The sequence below is a fragment of the Phaseolus vulgaris genome, chromosome 7, assembly GCF_000499845.2.
Source record: "Phaseolus vulgaris cultivar G19833 chromosome 7, P. vulgaris v2.0, whole genome shotgun sequence".
NCBI lineage: Eukaryota > Viridiplantae > Streptophyta > Magnoliopsida > Fabales > Fabaceae > Phaseolus > Phaseolus vulgaris.
The window spans coordinates 36,947,539-36,966,508 of NC_023753.2; the positions used below are offsets into that span (position 1 = coordinate 36,947,539).

At 29.5% G+C, this 18,970-nt stretch overlaps 3 protein-coding genes across 7 annotated transcripts; 2 read left to right on the top strand and 1 right to left on the bottom strand.

The window, feature by feature from the left end:
- Nucleotides 1-777: 777 nt before the first annotated feature.
- Nucleotides 778-3,846, bottom strand: LOC137830495 (dihydroflavonol 4-reductase-like). Its single transcript, XM_068637887.1, has 6 exons — nt 3,659-3,846; nt 2,783-2,952; nt 2,392-2,586; nt 1,997-2,156; nt 1,720-1,912; nt 778-1,132 (listed from the first exon to the last, which is right to left on the bottom strand). The coding sequence occupies exons 1-6, from the start codon at nt 3,774-3,776 to the stop codon at nt 979-981; spliced, it is 990 nt and encodes a 329-aa protein (XP_068493988.1). The 5' UTR covers nt 3,777-3,846; the 3' UTR covers nt 778-978.
- A 6,661-nt stretch (nt 3,847-10,507) lies between these two features.
- On the top strand, nt 10,508-18,321 carry LOC137830497 (uncharacterized). 2 transcript variants are annotated; one of them, XM_068637892.1, is made up of 3 exons: nt 10,508-10,570; nt 12,209-12,282; nt 17,380-18,321. In XM_068637892.1, exon 3 carries the CDS (start codon nt 17,408-17,410, stop codon nt 18,149-18,151), a length of 744 nt encoding a protein of 247 aa, XP_068493993.1. In that variant the 5' UTR covers nt 10,508-10,570; nt 12,209-12,282; nt 17,380-17,407; the 3' UTR covers nt 18,152-18,321. The 2 variants fall into 2 exon arrangements, with proteins under 2 accessions (XP_068493993.1, XP_068493994.1); XM_068637893.1 differs by lacking the exons at nt 10,508-10,570; nt 12,209-12,282 and adding an exon at nt 16,458-16,639.
- On the top strand, nt 10,530-16,475 carry LOC137830496 (uncharacterized). Of its 4 annotated transcripts, none has more exons than XM_068637888.1 (3): nt 10,530-10,570; nt 12,209-12,282; nt 14,888-16,464. In XM_068637888.1, exon 3 carries the CDS (start codon nt 15,002-15,004, stop codon nt 16,406-16,408), a length of 1,407 nt encoding a protein of 468 aa, XP_068493989.1. In that variant the 5' UTR covers nt 10,530-10,570; nt 12,209-12,282; nt 14,888-15,001; the 3' UTR covers nt 16,409-16,464. The 4 variants fall into 4 exon arrangements, with proteins under 4 accessions (XP_068493989.1, XP_068493991.1, XP_068493990.1 ...); XM_068637890.1 differs by having other exon boundaries at nt 10,547-10,570; nt 14,905-16,464; XM_068637889.1 differs by lacking the exon at nt 10,530-10,570 and adding an exon at nt 10,576-10,649.
- Nucleotides 18,322-18,970: the final 649 nt, after the last annotated feature.

Below are 18,970 nucleotides of genomic sequence, written 5' to 3' on the forward strand. Positions count from 1 at the left end.
GAGCCTTTCATTGTATATAAGTGGGTGCAAACCTCAATCCTATGAGCCGGTTTTATGGGGTTGAGTTAGGCTTAAAGTCCACTTCGTAATAGAAACATGTGACTAAAGGGATAAGAATGACTCGTGAAGAGGAGGCCGAGGGTAAAGTCCTCATAACAATTTTATGGATTTAAATAAAATCATACAGACATTAACTAAACTATATTCTCATTTCCTCATATTTTACGGAAAAGTTACTTACAATTTGATTTTTAAGTTTTTTGTCATAACCATTTCTCTATCTTTGCTCTTCCTCTATATTTTCTTCTTTTAGGTTTTGATTTATGAAATCATCTTAAATTTTCATAAATTTATGATTTTAGAAACCACCTTCAAATAGGTTTGCTCACAGAGAGCATTATGTAGAGAAGGTATGTCATCGTGTTCTTAACTCTATGTTTTACATGCAATACTAATATTTTATTTGTTTTTTATTTGATAATTGTAGAGAGTTAATATTTGTTACTAAATGTGGACTGTGTTAGCAGGGAAGTGGAGATATTGGTAGTTACTTTTCTATTTTAAACTGATATTTTTATTTATTAAATAAAAAATTAAAGATATTTATTGTGTCCTCCTTCACTAGGTGTTCTGATGGTTAATTTTATATAAATAATTAAAATAAAATATTTTGAATTGGATATGAAACTGGCATTACGCAAATTTTAGTTGAGTACACCACAAGATACTCTAGACTAGTAGTTTTGAGGATGTACATATAATGTGAACAGTTATTAATGATATTCAATGAGCACTTATTTATTTTATAAATAGCCTCATATAATTGCATATAAGTAAGAAAAAAAATCTACTTATAAGACAACTTGACCTTGTACAATTCAATTACGATTCTCACAACCAATTCACAACACAAGAACAAGAATCATTGAAGAATCCCAAAAATATGAAAACCTATTTATTTATTATATATGCACCATTCTAAGCATGTTTAGGAAGAAACCCTTTTTCTTTGCATGCATCAATTGCTTCTGTATACATATCCTCCAAGCTGTATTTGAATTTGAATCCCAACTCTCTTATTTTCTTGGAAGATAACCTCACCAACTCCAATTCATCAGGAATCTTCTCAAACCTAAAAATCAGATATAAGTGTATTAGAATTTTAGTTTTTAACTTTAGAATCTAAATAATTGATATCTAAAATTTTGGTAATTAATTAGATGTTAATCTATAAATTATTTATCTATAATAAAAACTAGTTTAATCGATAATAACTAATTAATTTTTATTTAAAAATGTTATAGTAATGGTAGATTTTAACATGGTTTTAGAGGTTCAGTTAATTGTAAAATCTAATTTCTAATTTTACTAGAACTAATTTTAAGAATATTATTAATGAAAGTTAAAATAGTAAAATTTAAGAGTGAATTTAATTTAGATGGAATGTGTTCTCTTCTTAATAATTTATCTTTTATATTAAGTTTGTTAAGATGATCATATCATCTACTACCGAATTTATATTGATTTTCATATTTAATGTTAAAGTATGAAGAAATATAATGAAGATTGTATACGAACTAAATATATAATCAAATTATAATATACAAACTTTAAATTAAGAAGTTAAAATTGTGATAGTAAGTTAATTATAAACCCATTTATAAAAAATATTTGAGAATTAAATTAGTTATGATGTAAGAAATTTGTTGAGAGAGTTACCTAGTTGGAACCTTGTATTCTGGGTATTTTTTGTTAATTAATTTTGCAATGTGATGAATAGTGACATCACATGCATTGCATATGTATCTTCCTTCAGCTTTTGGCTCTTCAAATAGAAATATATGAGCACGACAAACATCTTCTACGTGCACCAATTGACCTTGTCTTATGATCGAATAATGCTGCTCTTTTCCTGCATATCAAAATTTCTTCACAAATTTTAACAATAATTTGAACAAATCAATAAGAATGTGTTTCAGAATTTTTGTAAATTTACCTGTGATAGGGGAAAGTGCAGTGATTAAGCTAGATGGCATTGATGGGAGCAGAAAAGGGCCAACAACGAGAGTTGGAAGGATAGTGACAAAGTCCATTCCTTTTTCTTTGGCAAATTTCCATGCTTCTTGCTCTGCCAGAGTTTTGGAAACGAAATACATCTGCATTCAAACAAAGATAAAAATAAAAACTTTATCCATTGAAAAATAAATGATTATTGTTCCGGTCAAAATATAGTTACACGACATTTAGGAGTCGAGGTCAATAACAGTTTAAATACATTCCTTAATCCACGTGCCTTTTAAAAACAAAACTGTGACAAAACATCGACTCCGAAACGGACAATCTCAAATACGATAATTGATCCTCACGTAGTTGGTGAGAAAAAGTACTAACCCAACCAGTCATCTTGGCTGCTCTGCATAACTCAACATCAGTCCAACAGGTCTCATCATACAGAGGCTTTTGGTGATGAGAAATTTGGGTGGTTATGGCTGAGGATGTGAATACAAGCCTTCTCACACTTTTTGCCTTCAAGCATGCTTTCATGATATCTATTACTCCCCTTATTGCAGGCTTTATCACTTCATTCTGCATTTCCAATCAAATTTTAAACCAGATTAATTTATCATACTTCACTCTAAATCATATACCACAAAGAAGACTTTACTCAGATCTAATGTAAAACAGAAAAAGATCACCATTGAAGTTATTTGATGGTATTAGTCTTTGCCTTAATAAATTTGAGAAAAATGAGAAGAAAGAAAAAGTATGATAGAATGAAGACCTCAGGGTCTTTGGATTCAAAGTTAATGGGGGTGGCCAAGTGGAAAACTCCAATGCACCCTTTAATGGCTTCATCAAAGCTTCCCTCTTCTTCAAGGTTAGCCTTCCACAGTGAAAGCTTGCTCTTTGCACCTCCTATCTCCAGCAAATGCTTCACCTCCTTCGTATCATCTGCACCACATCATATAGAATACAATCTCAGAATCTAAATTAATTCACCAAGTAACTATATTTATTGTTTTCAAAAATAATTTTTATTTTATAGTGAATGAATTGTAGTCTTTGAAAAATTTCTGAATTTTGTATTTATTCTATTAATTTTTATCTTTAAAATAGTTATAAATTCTGTATTCGGTTCCTGAAAATTTTAAGTAATAATCTGTGTAATGTTTTAAGAAAACTATTTTCATTTCTAACTATTTTATCATAACATGTCATGTCAGCACACATAATGCGATGACAATAACTAAGTACAAAAATAAATAAAAATACAGAAAGCAAAAGTTAAGAAAATAATTTATTGAATGTTGAATAAAAAGTTGTGTATAATTTTTTATTTCAACATGGTCTCTACTATCTAAAGATTTTCTTTAATAATATATAATAAAGTGTCTCTCACAGATAAAGTTAACTTTTCAGTCAAATTCTTGAACTAACCACAACACTAGTTCACATAAGCATCACTCACAATCTTCATACATCTATAATCAAGTTGACATGGTAAAGTGAGAGAGATCTGAGCTACATTTTAGATACCCAGATAAAAATTTAAAAACTTGAGAGTAGAATGAAACCAGAAATTCAAATGGGTGAACAAAAAGACCTAGTTTAGGGTATGAGGAAGATGAAAAAGATGAATTTAGAGAGTGAGATGAACCTGGGTCAATAACAGTGGCTCGAACAGTATAGCCACGTTGGATGAGTGACATGACAAGCCATGATCCGATGAAACCAGAAGCCCCTGTAACGCAAACGGTTAAGGATTCTGAACCCATTTTTTAAGGTTCTCAGAAACTAGAATGAAACCTTTCTCTGTGAAGATTGGTGATGAGTTGAATGGTGTGGGAAGGTTTTATAGAAGGTGCATGCAAATGGTATTCAACTTTTACCTAATTTTACAATAAACAATTTGCATATCACGTGGAGATATGGTTGAATAAAAAAAAGTCATACATAAAAGGTTGAAATATGTTTTGATGAAGTTGTTGGAGTAACGTTGTGAAGGTGGAAAATGTCAGATCAACTTCATTGTCATTTTAATAAACTTTTAGGCCTGCTTCCAACCAACATGTTTAATAATATTTTTCGCATTAAAATAAAAAAATTATTAAAAAATATTCATATATTGACGATCTTTACGATTGAAAAAATAATAATTTTTTTAGTGAGTTATGAAGTAATGTTTTATTATTATTTTTATTATATAAAATAAATAAATAAATTATTTTATCACAATTTATTATTTTTTTTAAGAAAATAAGGTTCTGATCAACCTAATTGCAAATAAAAAAAGAAAAAAAGAAAATAAAAATTCTTATTTACTTGTAAATCACAATTTATTACTTTCATCATTTACCTTAATTACTTTTTGTGAATGTTTTCTTCTTCTTTAATTAAGGAAAAACATTTTTTAATCATTAGTATTTCTTGTTGAACTTTATTTGTATTTCAATAGTTTTTTAAATTAAATTTAATTCTATAAAGCTGACTTTTAAAAATTGTTCTTTATATATATATATATATATATATATATATATATATATATATATACTATAATTTTATCATGTTTTTAGTTAATATAAAATTTTTAATTCACTCTTTCGTATTTTTACTAAAATAAATGTTAGTATCATCTTATAAGTAAATTTTATACTTAAATAAACTTTACAAATATACTCCTAAAATAAAAAAAATTGAATCAGAATATTATTTGTTTTGAAACTTCAAATTATAAGACTATTAGACATAACCCAAGAAGAATCTGAAACTTTGATAAATCATTACTTTGATTTATTAATACTATCTTTGTCATGGTGGCATATCATCCCTAGAAATTACAATTTATTGCAATTTCAATAACTCATTTGGGTACAATAATAACGTAGAATGCTTGAGATTTATAAAAAAATAAATTATTTTAATACAATGTAAATGTGAAACCAGATATTTTATCAAATGTGAAACGATGTGAAGTACATTAACCAGAACAGATAAAAAAAATAAAAATTAAAAGTCAACCCTCTTCCCTTGAAACCTTCACCCACTCAAACAAACCAATCACTTTCTAAAAAAAATAAAAAAAATTAAATTTGTGACTTAACAACTAACAGTTATTTGATTCTGATACACAATTCAGTATTTTTAACACAGAATCTAAATAATTGAACAAAGAATATTGAAAGTGTTTAACAACTAGAGTTTAATTAATTAATTATAGTTAGAGTGGTGCCATTGAACTTAGATTTTCGTACACTTTAGTACAATTTAACATGCCCAATTAATTCAACAAACCCATTTGACCATCTTTAATAATTACAATTTAAGTAAACAAAACACAAATTTTATATTTAATTAGCAACTTGAATTTAAATAATTTATGTTTGTGTATAATGCTGTATATGCTGGCATTCAACTTAGACAAAAAAAAAATTATCATAACTAACATACATGCACGAGGCCAAATCAAAGGTTGTTAATGTGTGTGAAGTTCATTGCATTTTACAACATTTTCATTTACAAATTCAAGGGCCTAAAGTTAAATAATTTTTTTATAAGTTAAATCCAGTTTATAACTAAGTTAAGAATTTTTAATTTTTTTTGGATTATTGAGAAATATTTTCATCAAATTAACCTATTCGTAAATTAATTGGATAAGTTTCTTTTGTTGAAAAATATTCATTGAATAATATTGTTAATGTATTATTAATAAAAAATTGCATTCATCTTTTGATTTTTATAATTGAGTTCTGATGTTATTTATTAATGTTTGAAAGTGTTTTTGTGTATTTGTCTTTGTTTGACTTCTATAGATGCTCAAGGATATAGTAGTTGTTGATCAATCTTTGTTATGAAATTGAAGTGCAATTATTATTTTTGTTTTCCTTGGGTGTGCAAAATTATTAAATTTAACTATACACTGTCACTTGAATCTTCTTTTGGAAGATAATGTTTCCTCAAAGTATGTTTCTTTTTATTTCATGTGATAATGAAGATGATTTGTTTATCAAGATAATTATATATATATATATATATAAAGAGAATCATTGCAAATATTCATTCATTTATGATTATTAAATTAATATAAAAAAATAGTGCTTTGAATTCTAATTTAAATGACTCATTAACAGTCATTACGAAATAAGTAAAAAAAATTATATATAAAGGATTAAAGTGAAATAAAAACATAATTAAGCTATGTAGTTTTAGTGCATATTTTTTTAATAACAACACTAAACCTACTTTTGTTAGCAGTTTGCATGATAAGATGAGAAATCTTATTTTAGTTAAAGTTGGTGAAAAAAAATAATTAATTATTAAGTTGACTAAATTTAATACTATTTTAAATATTACAAAATTTAAATTAGTTTTATTATTAATAAATAGTTTCTAAATTGGTATCTAATTAGTCACTTAAGTTCTAACTATATTTTTTAATTCTAAAGTTGGTAGCTAAAACCTTGATAATTAATTAAATATCAATTTAAAAATTATTTATCAATAACAGAAATTAATTTAAATATTAATAATTTTGTTTATTTATAAATTGGCATCTAATTTAGTCAATATAATAATTAAATATTTATTATCTCTAAAATTATATGATTTTCTTATGTGTTATATACTTTTTTTTTCTTTGAGATTTAGAAAGTGAAGAGTTATGTTTAAGGGTGGCAAAGCAAAACAACATGTGAGCCTTGACAACTACTTAAATTCCAATTATTAATTATAATAAAATAAATGAATATATATAAAAAATAACTAATTAAATATTAAAAATAATAATTTGTTAATATAATGGTTAACCATTATTAAATGTGGTGTCATTATTGGCCATTTGATACAAATCTTGTGTTTATGATTCCCTTTGCATCTAAATGCATAAATTCACTCTAAGTCAAGGGAGTTGGTCCAATACTCCTACTTCCACTTGATTTGTTATTTTTTTATACATGGTCAACAAATTTAACTAAAAACCATTTTTTACACGCATTTCAAACAAATCATTAAATAAAAACTAATTTTATTAAAAAATAATAATCAATTATTATATATTATTTAAAATACTTAAAAATTGTTAATATTTAAAATAGTTTTTATTATTAAGAAATATTAAATAATTTCTAAATTTATCAATTTTAAAATTTAAAATAATTAATATTAAAATTTTAATAACTAATTAAATATCAAGTTAAAAATTAGTTTATAATTTTTATGAATAAAAAAATTATTTCAGATATTAATAATTTTTTTAATCTCTAAAATAATATCTGAATTAATTAATACAGTGATTAATTATTTTTTATTTTAAAAAATTATTTTTATTTAATTATTTTCTTCTCTTAGAAGTTACTTCTACATTTTATCAATGTTTCTATTTAATATTTTCATTTGAATAGTAAATTTTACTTTTATTTTTGGTGAATTTAAGTTGTATTACGCGTCATCAGCATTATCTAAAAAGTTATTGTTGTGTTATTTAATGCAATCACGTGAGTTAATGAAAGTCAAAATGATAAACTCAAAAGATAAAAAAATATATTAATGAAGTTGGACATTTGGTTGTTGCTATTAGTTCTTAACAAAATTTATTTTTAATTAAATAATTTATCATCTCATGCTACTGTGAGACGCAACTCTGATATATAGATGACGAAACTTTGATGATAGATCATGTTTATTAAAAAAAAATTAAAATAAAAAGTTTGTGATACAAATATATAAATTTTTATTCCTACATATTTAATATGTATTTAATTGGTTAAACATTATATTAAGGTGACCAAATACTTAAAGTTAAAGTCATACCTTGACCTAAAACTCCATTTATTACATTATAAAGTCGTTAATATTATTTGTGTTTTGAATATGTCTTTTATGACTTTACAAAGTATAAAAAGTTAATAACACTATATTTTTAATGAAAATGAAACATAATTTTAGATAAACGTTTAGAAAAGTAAAACACATTTAACTCTAATTTAAAAAATGAGAAGATTATTTACGAAAGTTCTTGCATCAACCAATGTAGAAAGTCTTCGACGTAAATAGAAGTGTATTATATGTGTCACAATAATAAACTGTAGTTTTTCTAAAAAAATAATAATAAACTATAACTATTAATAGTCAAAAATTTTGGTTCCTCCTCTCTTCAACTATATCTTAATTGTCCAAAGTTGAAAAAAGAGGGTGAATAATGGAGATGCTTACTTGCAAACAAGGTATAAATTCGTGAGATTTTTGAAAAAAATACTTATAGAAAGATGAATTTTAAATGAGTTTAGTCCACTCAATGGTTGGTTTAAAGATCTTGAAATTTACTTAAAAAAATGTTGTAAATTTTGGTTTATACTATCTATTTTAATTTGGACTATTAAAGATGATAATTGAGTAGATTGAGGGACTCTTTAATTAAACATGATTTCATTCAGAAAGTAAAATATACAATTGTCATCGTTTTCATCCATACTCAATACGAAATTTGTGTCTATTTTTATCTTTGTCGATAGCAACTATATTCATATCCACTTACATATTATTTCCAATTTTAATTAAATATATTGTTTCTAAAAAAAAATAAAAATTACACTAAAGAAAACATTATATTATCAAAGATTTCACGTTAAAAAGACACAATTTTTTCAATGACAAATATCAAAGAATAAATTTGCATAAATTATAAAATAGAGTATTAGATAACAGTTGCATAAATATAACTAATTATAGAAAATAGACATAATTGAAATTCAATGACCAGTATAACATGTATTATATTTTTCAAATATTGAGATGGAAGATATTTTAGGGGTTAAATTGGTGAATATCCAATAAGTCAAACTACGGAGAGAGAAAGGAGAAATGTGTAGGAACAAAATGATTATTCAATGCAATGAAATTAAGAATTAAATAAACAATAGAATATATGTTTTTTAGGTTACTTAATAAACTAAGATTTTTTTTGATTAAATACTCAAAATTAAAAGTTCAATCATGTAAAAAAAATAAATTAAAATATTAAGAATGAGTAAAATTGATCAAATATGTAAAATATTTAATTCAATGAAATTGAGGTTTGTATTTTGTGAAATACAGTATATTATTTGAGTGAAAGTGCACAAATGAAAGAATGTAAAGATTGGGATGAGAAAAAAAGTAATTAGAGATTTGAGTGAACTTGATGGATATTGAATTATTCGAACAATTAAGATAAAAATGAAAATTGTGAAGTGAAAGAAAAACCATTAAAGTGAAACCAAATCATTAACCAAAGAGAAAAATGAAAATAAGTTTTTTAGTTTATCTAACAAACTAAGGATGTTTTAATAATTTAAATAAGAGACATACATAAAGTCAATGATGACCGGTTAACATTTCCAAAGTAAAATATATACCTATTATCGTCTGCATTCATATTGAGTATGAAATTTGTGTTTTATCCTTATCTTTGTCGATGACAATTATATTGTTCCAAATTTTAATTAAATATATTTTAAAAAATTACAATAAAAGAAATATGATATTAACAAGGATTTGATTTTTTCATTCTTTTTCAAGACTATCATAAAATTCTAAGTCAAGATTCATCCAATAATTCTTCTAGAAATTTGAGTAAAAATCCTCTAACTCATTCCAGCCTTCTTTGGACACATTATCACTTAATTTTATTCAATTTTCTAAATCTTCATCTAATATTTTTCACCTTAATATCTTGGAGTTAGAATTTATTTACTACATGTTTCATCTTAATCAACTTATGCTCAATTTTCTTTTGATCAAAGAGACTCTAATCACTTTATTGAAAAATATAATTTATGCTCTTTTCTATCTTTCATTGGTGTTTGTTGTTACAAAAAATAAAAAAATATTTTCAAAAAAATAATTTCTTAAATAAGAAACAAATTAAGTTGAAAAAATGATGGTGACACACAAATTGACTTCAATAAAATATTTATTAAAATAACAACTTCTTCAACTTAATTAATGAATCGAAAAGAAATAACTATTGAAGATATTTCAATATGTCACCTATTTTCTTATATGACAAATTCCAGTCAAACATTTAACTCAGTAGTTAACACATGCAAGTAAATTTCAAACATAATTATACACGTTGTATTAATATCAGCCAAATTTTCATAATTATACTAAAAAGAAAAATCAACAATATTTTTTATATAAAAAATATAATATATTAACAAGTTACTGATAGCATTTAACGAACGGATATGATTCAAACTATATTTATCTTATGAAAATTAGATAATTTTTTGTTATTGTATAATTTTTTTTTTTGATAATACATATTATGAAAAGACATATTTTACTTATTTTTTAATATATTTCAAATAAGACTAAAATTATCCATTGAACCTTCATATAATATAGCCCGTTCCAACTAAATTATTTTGACCCATTTAAAACGGGTCGGATCGGTTCGTTAAACTGTTTTTTACTTTACCGTATCTGATGGGTCGGGTTCCCTTTTCCCCGGGTCTAATAGCACGGGTATAAGTAATGTTAAGGCCCGGTTCCAAGACCCAATTTGGATCGAAGGAAAAATTGCGGAGAGAAGGTGAGTGATGATTTTCTGGTCTGCTTCATCATAATCAGATCCTGTGTTGAATAAGGTGGTTGTGTGGGTTCATGTTCAGGTTCATTCTTCTTCATGATCAATCATGTGCACATTTTCCAATTTTAAATGACCAAAAACCCTTTTTTTCTTTCATTGGTCCATTCAATTTGATTATTATGTAACCCAATACGAATATTAGGCTGCATAGGGGTGTCGTTTCGTTTCTTCCAGTAGATAGAAATGAAATCAATCTGATTTTTGTTGGGAAGACCAATGATAAAAGGTTCATATGGTTTATAAATCCTAAAATGATGCCAAAACTTTACATTATCCTTTAACTCAATTTTCGGTTTTGTGATAAGGAAAACATCCAGGCTTCCAGCATTGTCCCTTTAATATTGATATGGTTCTTAATCAAGTATTAATAATACTTTCTTGTAAATTGTGAAATTTGAATTTGTGTTATGTAAACATTTGTTTGGACCATGGACTGATTACTCGTTCAAGTGTGCATCTGTTTTGAATTTTAGGTTTGATTCATGTTTATTACAGTTTTGGATGATTTAGTGGTTATATATGTTTCTTCAAGGGAGATTTTTTGCCCTTGAGTGTGGGGTAGTCTGCGTTTCTCTGTTTTGAATGATAGTATTTTCCTGGTTTCTTTTAAAGAAGTAGACTTTCTTCTAAATAATAAATTGGAAGCATGGAACAAACCTGTTCTGAGTTCATTGGACAATGAGATGTTACAGAATCTGTTTCACAACAATTCCAATAGCTTGAATTGATGATAGTTTTTTGGTGATTAGGTAGTTGGGTGAGGGAAGGCTGTTGTTACTTAGCTTGGTTTGAGATGCTTGTTTGCAATGATAGGTTGTGTGATTGTTTTGAGGTTAGCTTGGTTGCTGTCAGATTCAGAATAGGTGTGTTTGGTACTTATGCTGGGTTTACATATTGGGTGAGTGAGGTTCGTCATTGGTTTTGTAATAGTGAAGGGGATGGATTTTGGTGATTACTGCTATGTGTTTTTACCTCCAACACTTGCGTTCCATTGTATCATAATAAATGAGTCGCCAAAAAAAGTACCTAAACTTAAACTATCAAAACTAGCAGTCTAAAACGAAGAAGGGGAATTGAAAGGACAAATGGAAAGAGTCTTTCATGCAGGGTGTTTATCATTTCATTACTAATTTACCATCCAGATCTTCTTTTGGCCCATTACCTTCATGCTAAACCTATTTCATCGACTCCTGCACATAGTTTCTCTATTATCATCCAATATAAACAAAACTAATCCTTGCTCCCATGAAAATTAGCTCGTATATCATTTGTTTCCTGTAAGGATAAGATGGGTAAGTTTAGAAAACCAATTACTCTCGCTCTTGCGGAATCTATAGCCATTGAATTTTGCGTTAGACAGAGGTGTGGAAATAAAGGAAGTAGATCAATGGAAATGACCATTTGTTATAACTGAAAATGTTAGTTTTCAATGTTAAGTGTCAACTAAACATTAGGGGGTTAGGTGTGAAAGGCCCGTATTGCTAAGGGTAAAGTGTATTTTCACCTTGTGATTTTTATTTCTGCTTGTCAGTTCCATCTTGAGAGTCTAATGCCCTTTCAATGTTTCATTTTTTTTTGCAGGAACAAGTAAGATCAACACCAATGATCTGTCACTAGTGAGAAGGCCTCAAACTATTATCCCAGACATTTGCAAGGTATGCTATAATAGTTTGGATATACATAATTATTTATTCATTGTTTCCTTGTAACTCACAATGTACACTTCATAGAAAATTGAGGGTATATTTTTGCGGAGATATGCTTTGTTTGCCATGGAAGTGGGTTCCTACTCATAGATATTTGAAGTTTTAATTTTAGGGTTCAAATTTATTATCAGTCTTTCTTTTTCTCTGTTTTGTGCTCATATGTCCATGTCCCCTTCTCTCAATCACATCTCAACCATCCTTCTCAGCCACAACGATGCTCATAAACCATGACCACCCCAACATATTAATTGCATTATTTCATCAATCTATAAAAATTAACTTGCTTACTAATCCAAATGCTTCTCCCAAATGTCAAATGCATCCCTCCCCTTTTCATTTTTTTTATACACAAGACATATGTAGTTTAAGAGGAAGAACTGAAAAGAGGGTTGTGCAATGATTGTTGATTGCGAGGGAGATCACATCACACCCATGGTGCCAATGAAACTTGGCACGATGACTTGGGGTTTTCAATCTGTTTCTATTCCTATTGTTGTTGTAGTTTTCTTTATTTTTTGTTTGTACCTCTCTCTGATCTGTATCATGGGTAAGAGCATGGAAAGGTGGAAATTCATGTGGGTGGCTTGGATAAGGTATGGTTCATGTTAGGTTGGAGGGATGAGAGTGGAAATATAGAGTGTTAGATGGAACACTTACCACTAGACTAAAAGCTAAAGCCAATAATTAGGTTGCAACTCTTTCTACTTAAAAGCATAGCAACCCAAACACCACAATTCGATTTTGACATGGTTCACTTGGCGTACGTCAAGGGACAATTAATGCATCATGCAATAATCTCCCCCTCAACTATCATCCCACTAAATTCGAACTCTTTGATTGTGACTTGGCCTACCTCATGGGTAATTGTTGTAAATTATAACAATCTTCCTCTCAACAATTGTCCAATTGGGAATCGTATGTGACCTTGATTTGATACTAGTTGTTGGATCAACCCATTAGCCCAAAAGTTATTGCCAATAGTCAAAGCACAACTCATTTTACTTAAGAGCGTAACAATCTAAGTGTCACAATTCGATTATGACTTGACCCATCTGGCTTTTGCCACGAGACAACGGAAGCCAAATTTAATTTAGTTTGTTCAATCTAAAAGAAATAATGAGAGATAATTAAAATGTTAGTGGCTCCTACTAGTACTTTTCTACTTTATTTTTCATTTATTTCTAATCTTTTCTTTGTCTCCTCATCTCTTCTCTATTTCTCTTCAACCAAACATCTTTAACTTCCATTTTTTTCTCACCGTTTTTTCACCCATCATTTTTATTTCCATCCATGTGTTTCTCCCCTCTTTACTAAACGTGACATTAACGTTTGATGCTTTGAGGGTTTGGGGTGAATGAGTGTGCAGTTGGAGGTGATGTCCTATTATTCAATGGACATTCGAATGAATAGTGACAAACATGTGAGGAAGAATTAAAGTAACCTTCATTGAGGTTGGTTCCTATGAGAATCAAACATGATATTTCAGAGGAAAAGAAGATCCAATCGGTTTCTTGGCCTTCATTATTTTTTGTTGAAAAACCAAACCAAACCAATCAAATCATAGGAAATTAGATTATCGAGTTTATTAATTTAAAATAAAATAAATGAAAAAAACTGGAATTTTCTCTTAATTTAGTTCATATTGGTTGTCATTGTGTTGACATGTATAAGTTTGGATTTGATATTTTGGGCTTAATATGCTGATACCGGATCTTCAAGTCAGTCATTGAGCATACAATTTTAAAATCTAAACTAAATTGGTAGGTCAATGCAATTCAAAATTTTCTTTTTCAAGTTAAATTTAATTGTTCAAGTCATTAGATCAACCCCAACCCATGACCATCCCTATTTGTTTGTGATGTTCTCTCAATTGACAACTCAACTTTTTTACATGCATGTAAAACTCCTCTTTAGCATAGATGCTGATTATAAATTGGGCCATGGCATTTCAGTCCCTAAACCTTAATTTTCAATTTGTAAGGGAAGTTTTATTCTCACACCAAATTATTTATGTTCATTCTCAAACATACAGGAAAAGAACGACAAAAATTATTTTGATGAAAATATTTCTTTGTTGTGTATTATGTAATCACACCCACTATTTAATAAGATATATATGAGATGCAAAATGAAACATGTTTCCATCAACTATTTTTATTACTTTCTAAAAGGAATTTGGGCAGTGAACTAAACAAAAATGGATGTAAGAATAACATTGCTCCTTTGTGATTACTTTTCTAGTCTATGGTCCAACAAATCTGAAAAGATGCTCCCTTCTTATTTCATCCAAATTTTTAAGGATAAAGCTTTGGTGTTGTTTTCAAATCAAAATTTGAGTATTTTACCTTGAAAATATGCCTTGACATTTGAAATTCTTTATCATGCAATACCAACAATCAACGACCTATAGTAGTGTATAGAAGTTTTATCTTTTCGTTAATGTCTCAATCCCTACATTATTTACATTAATCATATTTGCTTGATGCTCTTAACTGTGTCATAATAAATTCTCTACTTGTGCCCCCCAAACAATAATTCTAACATTTATTTATAGGTGTGATTGTTTTGCAGACTCGAAGAAATAAAAAATCGCAATTTGCTACAACATTAACAATAACAAACAATCACAAATAAATCGTTACAGTGAAGTTGGGTCAAAAGGCCTTTGATGGCCCTCGATGCATCAACCTTTGAAACCTTAACCCCTTCTCGGTTCATTTCCTTCACAATACCCCATCCATCATGTTCGAATTCACTCCTTCGAGTTGCCGTGCTCGACTCACCACTCCAACCTAATGAATTGCCTCGAGTTGGTGCCATGTTGGTCCCTGAAGGTCGAGAAATCGATTGGATCTTCTCCACTGAATTGGGTCATCTTCAACTCCTCTTAAGTTCCCCTGAAATATCACGTTTGATTCTCATTGGAAACAACTTCAAGCAAGGTACTTTACTTTTTCCCCGACATGTTTATCAGCGTCCCTTGCAGTGTTCGTTGCACCAACAGGGTTTTGAGGTTTGGTCAAAGCCTCTTCTTTTGGCCCTTTCTCCCAAATCTTTGTTCAAAAGGGGCATTCCTGAGGTGCCCGTTTTAAGTTATGTGGATAACTTGGTTTCTAGTATGGTGGTTCATCAATGTGTTGGGATGCATGTTGGTGAAATGTTGGTTGAGGATGTTGAAATTGAAAATGGGGGGGAGGTTTTGCATCATGGCAGGGAGTTTAGGAGGAGGTTGAGGTTCAAGAGGATGCCTAATTTAATTCAGACTGAAATTTGTATTGTTCCTGTCAAAGAAGGTGGTGGTTTGGATGGTGTTTGCATTGGTGGTAATGTGGGGTTTGTGCCTGATCTTAAGGTTTTGGTGCACCCTTACTTGGGGCCCATGGTGGCCAGTCTTGTGTTGAGTAGTGAATATGTAGCTGGGCGGATTCAGAATGGGTTTAAACCGAAGGCTTTGTGCCTTGGAGTTGGAGGTGGGGCTTTGGCATCTTTTTTGAGAACTCAATTGGGTTTTGAGGTCATGGCTGTGGATAGTGATAGGGAGGTTTTGAGGGTGGCACATGAGTATTTTGGATTGGAAGAAAGTAAGTTTATTCATGTAGTTGTTGGGGATGCCTTTGAATCTTTGAAGAAGCTTGTTTGTCAGGGAAAATTGCAGGATGATTGTGAGGTTAATGGTTTTAGTGGTCACTTGGTGGAAGATAAGGTAAACGTTAAATTTGACGTTGTTATGGTTGATTTAGATTCAAGTGATATGATGAACGGTGTAAGTTCTCCGCCTATAGAATTTGTTAGAAAGGATGTTCTTCTTGCTGCTAAATTGGTTCTTAGTGAGTTTGGAATTCTTGTAATCAATGTCATTCCTCCCAGCAGGTACTTCTATGACAACTTGGTGAGTCATTTTCAGGAAGTTTTTCACGAGCTGTATAAGATAGATGTAGGGAATGGTGAAAATTTTGTTCTTATTGCCACTTCATCACCTCTGGTTTTTCCAGCTAGGGATTGTGTTAATTCTTTTCTTGTGAGACTGAAATCAGTTATTCCAGAAGCATATTTGAACTCTATAACAAAGATTTGATGTCTCACTTGTTGAGGAAAATAGCCCTTTTTTGTCATCATCATTCTCCTCTGTAAGACTAATAGATGATGTTTCAGTAGTTTTGATAGAATGATCCAAAATGGAGAGTTCTCTGATGCATCTTAGCTCCTGTATGGAGAATCATCTTTAAAACTACCGTGCAAGCACTGAAATTGCATTCATGTAGTCAGTGGCTTTGCATCTTGCTCCGGATCCAATTGCTTCAGTAAGGTATATATACTGTTCCTTAATTATTTCTCTGAAACTTTAGTGAATGTGATATTGAGGAGGTTTAGCGACAGTTATTGATATCTTTGAACAATTTACAAATTTTAAAACAGTTAATAATAATGATAGTTCTAAAGGTTGCACTTACTATCTTGTATACAATTCGATACTTTTTATCTGTAATATTTTATTTTCTTACGTTATGATTAAAACAAAGGAAATGCTTCCCCTGCATCTTATTTATTTGTCCTTATTTTTTCGTAAGAGTAAAATTTCATATTCACCCTGCTAATTTTTAAATTACTGCATGAAGAATGGCATATCGAAGGTGCTCATAAGTGGCATCAAAGGTAACCTTGAATATGGTTTTGGCATCAGAGTTATGAGTAAAATATAAAAGTGCAGATAGTCACATCAATTTTCAGAGCACGATGAAGAAAAGACTCGAGTAAACTTTGAGCTTGTTCAACAGGATACCTAAGATTAAACAGATTGTGACGGATGAGCATCTGTTTTCCAGCATCTTGTCCAGTATACTACAACTTTACTTCCAAAGAAAGCCAATTGTGCTTTATCGTGGGACAATATTTATCAAATAAAAGAGACTATTTTGTTTTTCTGTCATAATGTCCTGCACAATAACAACAATTATGGTTGTGGCACTACAACACAATATTTTATTAACATGCATTATTTACCCTGATACAATTGTTCTGATTTGTTTCTTTCCTGGACAATGTCAGTGATGAACAATATTTTGTCTTTGGGAAGATGCATGGATTCTCCACTGTTGATGGTTTTGTGGAGATAAGCAACTGCTTGGCAGAGATGATTAAATACGTGGCTAATGAACCGTCTGCTGGTCTTTTCTTTATTCAACAGCACACACAAAATGCAGTGCCCAATGTCATAAAACTGAAGAAGAACGTTATCGACAAGAGTCGTGAAACAACTCTGGACACAGAAGATTTGGAGGACTCAGTCACAATGGTGAGATCAATGAAAGACTGTGGATTCCCCATAGCTGGCGAGATGATTGGAGACATTAAAAAATCCCTTTTAACGATGACATCAAAGCAGCCAAACCGATGGCCAACCCATCGGTCGACATCAAATTTTCAGACTCCGAGACCAAACTCTGCAGGTTACGCCCAGGAGGGAAGTGAAATGAGGAGTAACTATTTTTCAAATGTTTTTAACTTTTCAAAACAGAACACAAACAGTCCCTGCTGCACCGAGAAGCCACAGCTGCACCGTAGCGTGTCATTACCAGATGCATCTGCAAGCACTAATGCATCTTCACAAGCTGACAAGCAGCCCTCATCAAGCCAGGTTGAAGATGAATCTCAACCTGAACCAAGTGATATTGGGGAGAAGTTATTTTCATTATCAGAAAAATATGATGACTTCAAAGCAAGTAAAGAAGCTAAGCTGGAGGAGTGGCTTGAAGGAACAAGTAACAATGGGGAGCATTCTCTACCATGTGATGAGAAAGAGATGAAAATCTTTGGATAATTGGGAAAATTCTATAGGATTAATCTTTTATGTACCGATAACGTGGTTCAACTGGTATGCCCTTCCCACATACTTAGAATCTGTATATGAAATATTAGACAATTGCTTCCCACTTTTCCATACACGTTCATTCATGCTGAGAAATGTCAATATTTTTTTGTGTCGTTTTAGAGGGAAGAATCTAGATTGAATGATAAATAAATTTCAATTGTACAATCCATAAATTAAAATATTACGTATTGCATTCTGAACTGAATAATTGACTAGTAAAACATTAATTTCATTTGTTCAGTACAATCAGAAATGGATGTATGGAATTAACTTTTTTAGTCAATATGGAAATATAATCAAGGTTAACAATCCAAAATTGATTTTTTTCACTACCAAATATCGTGTTTGCTCATGCAGTGCCCCTAGAAATTCTTGGATTTCTTGCAATGTAAGATTGAGGTATTTCTTTTATGAAAAGTCCAAATTATTCATTGACTGGAATTCAAAATCCATTAGGATTGTGCAAATAAAAACTCAAATTGTATTTCGGACTGAATAATTTGAAAACATATTGCAAATTGTGTAATCTATAATTTACATTTCTGAATGGAAAATATATTCTGAACTAGAGAGAACGATATTTTGAATTATACAGTCAATAATATATTTTCTTACTGTGTAATCCAAAAAAATATAATAAATTTTCAATTACACAATCTGAATCCGACTAGTAGTATCTGTCAACCAGAAATTTTAACTTCTGGTTCTGTTAATCTAAAATATGTCTTCCAAAATTTAACTTCTGGTTCTGTTAATCTAAAATATATT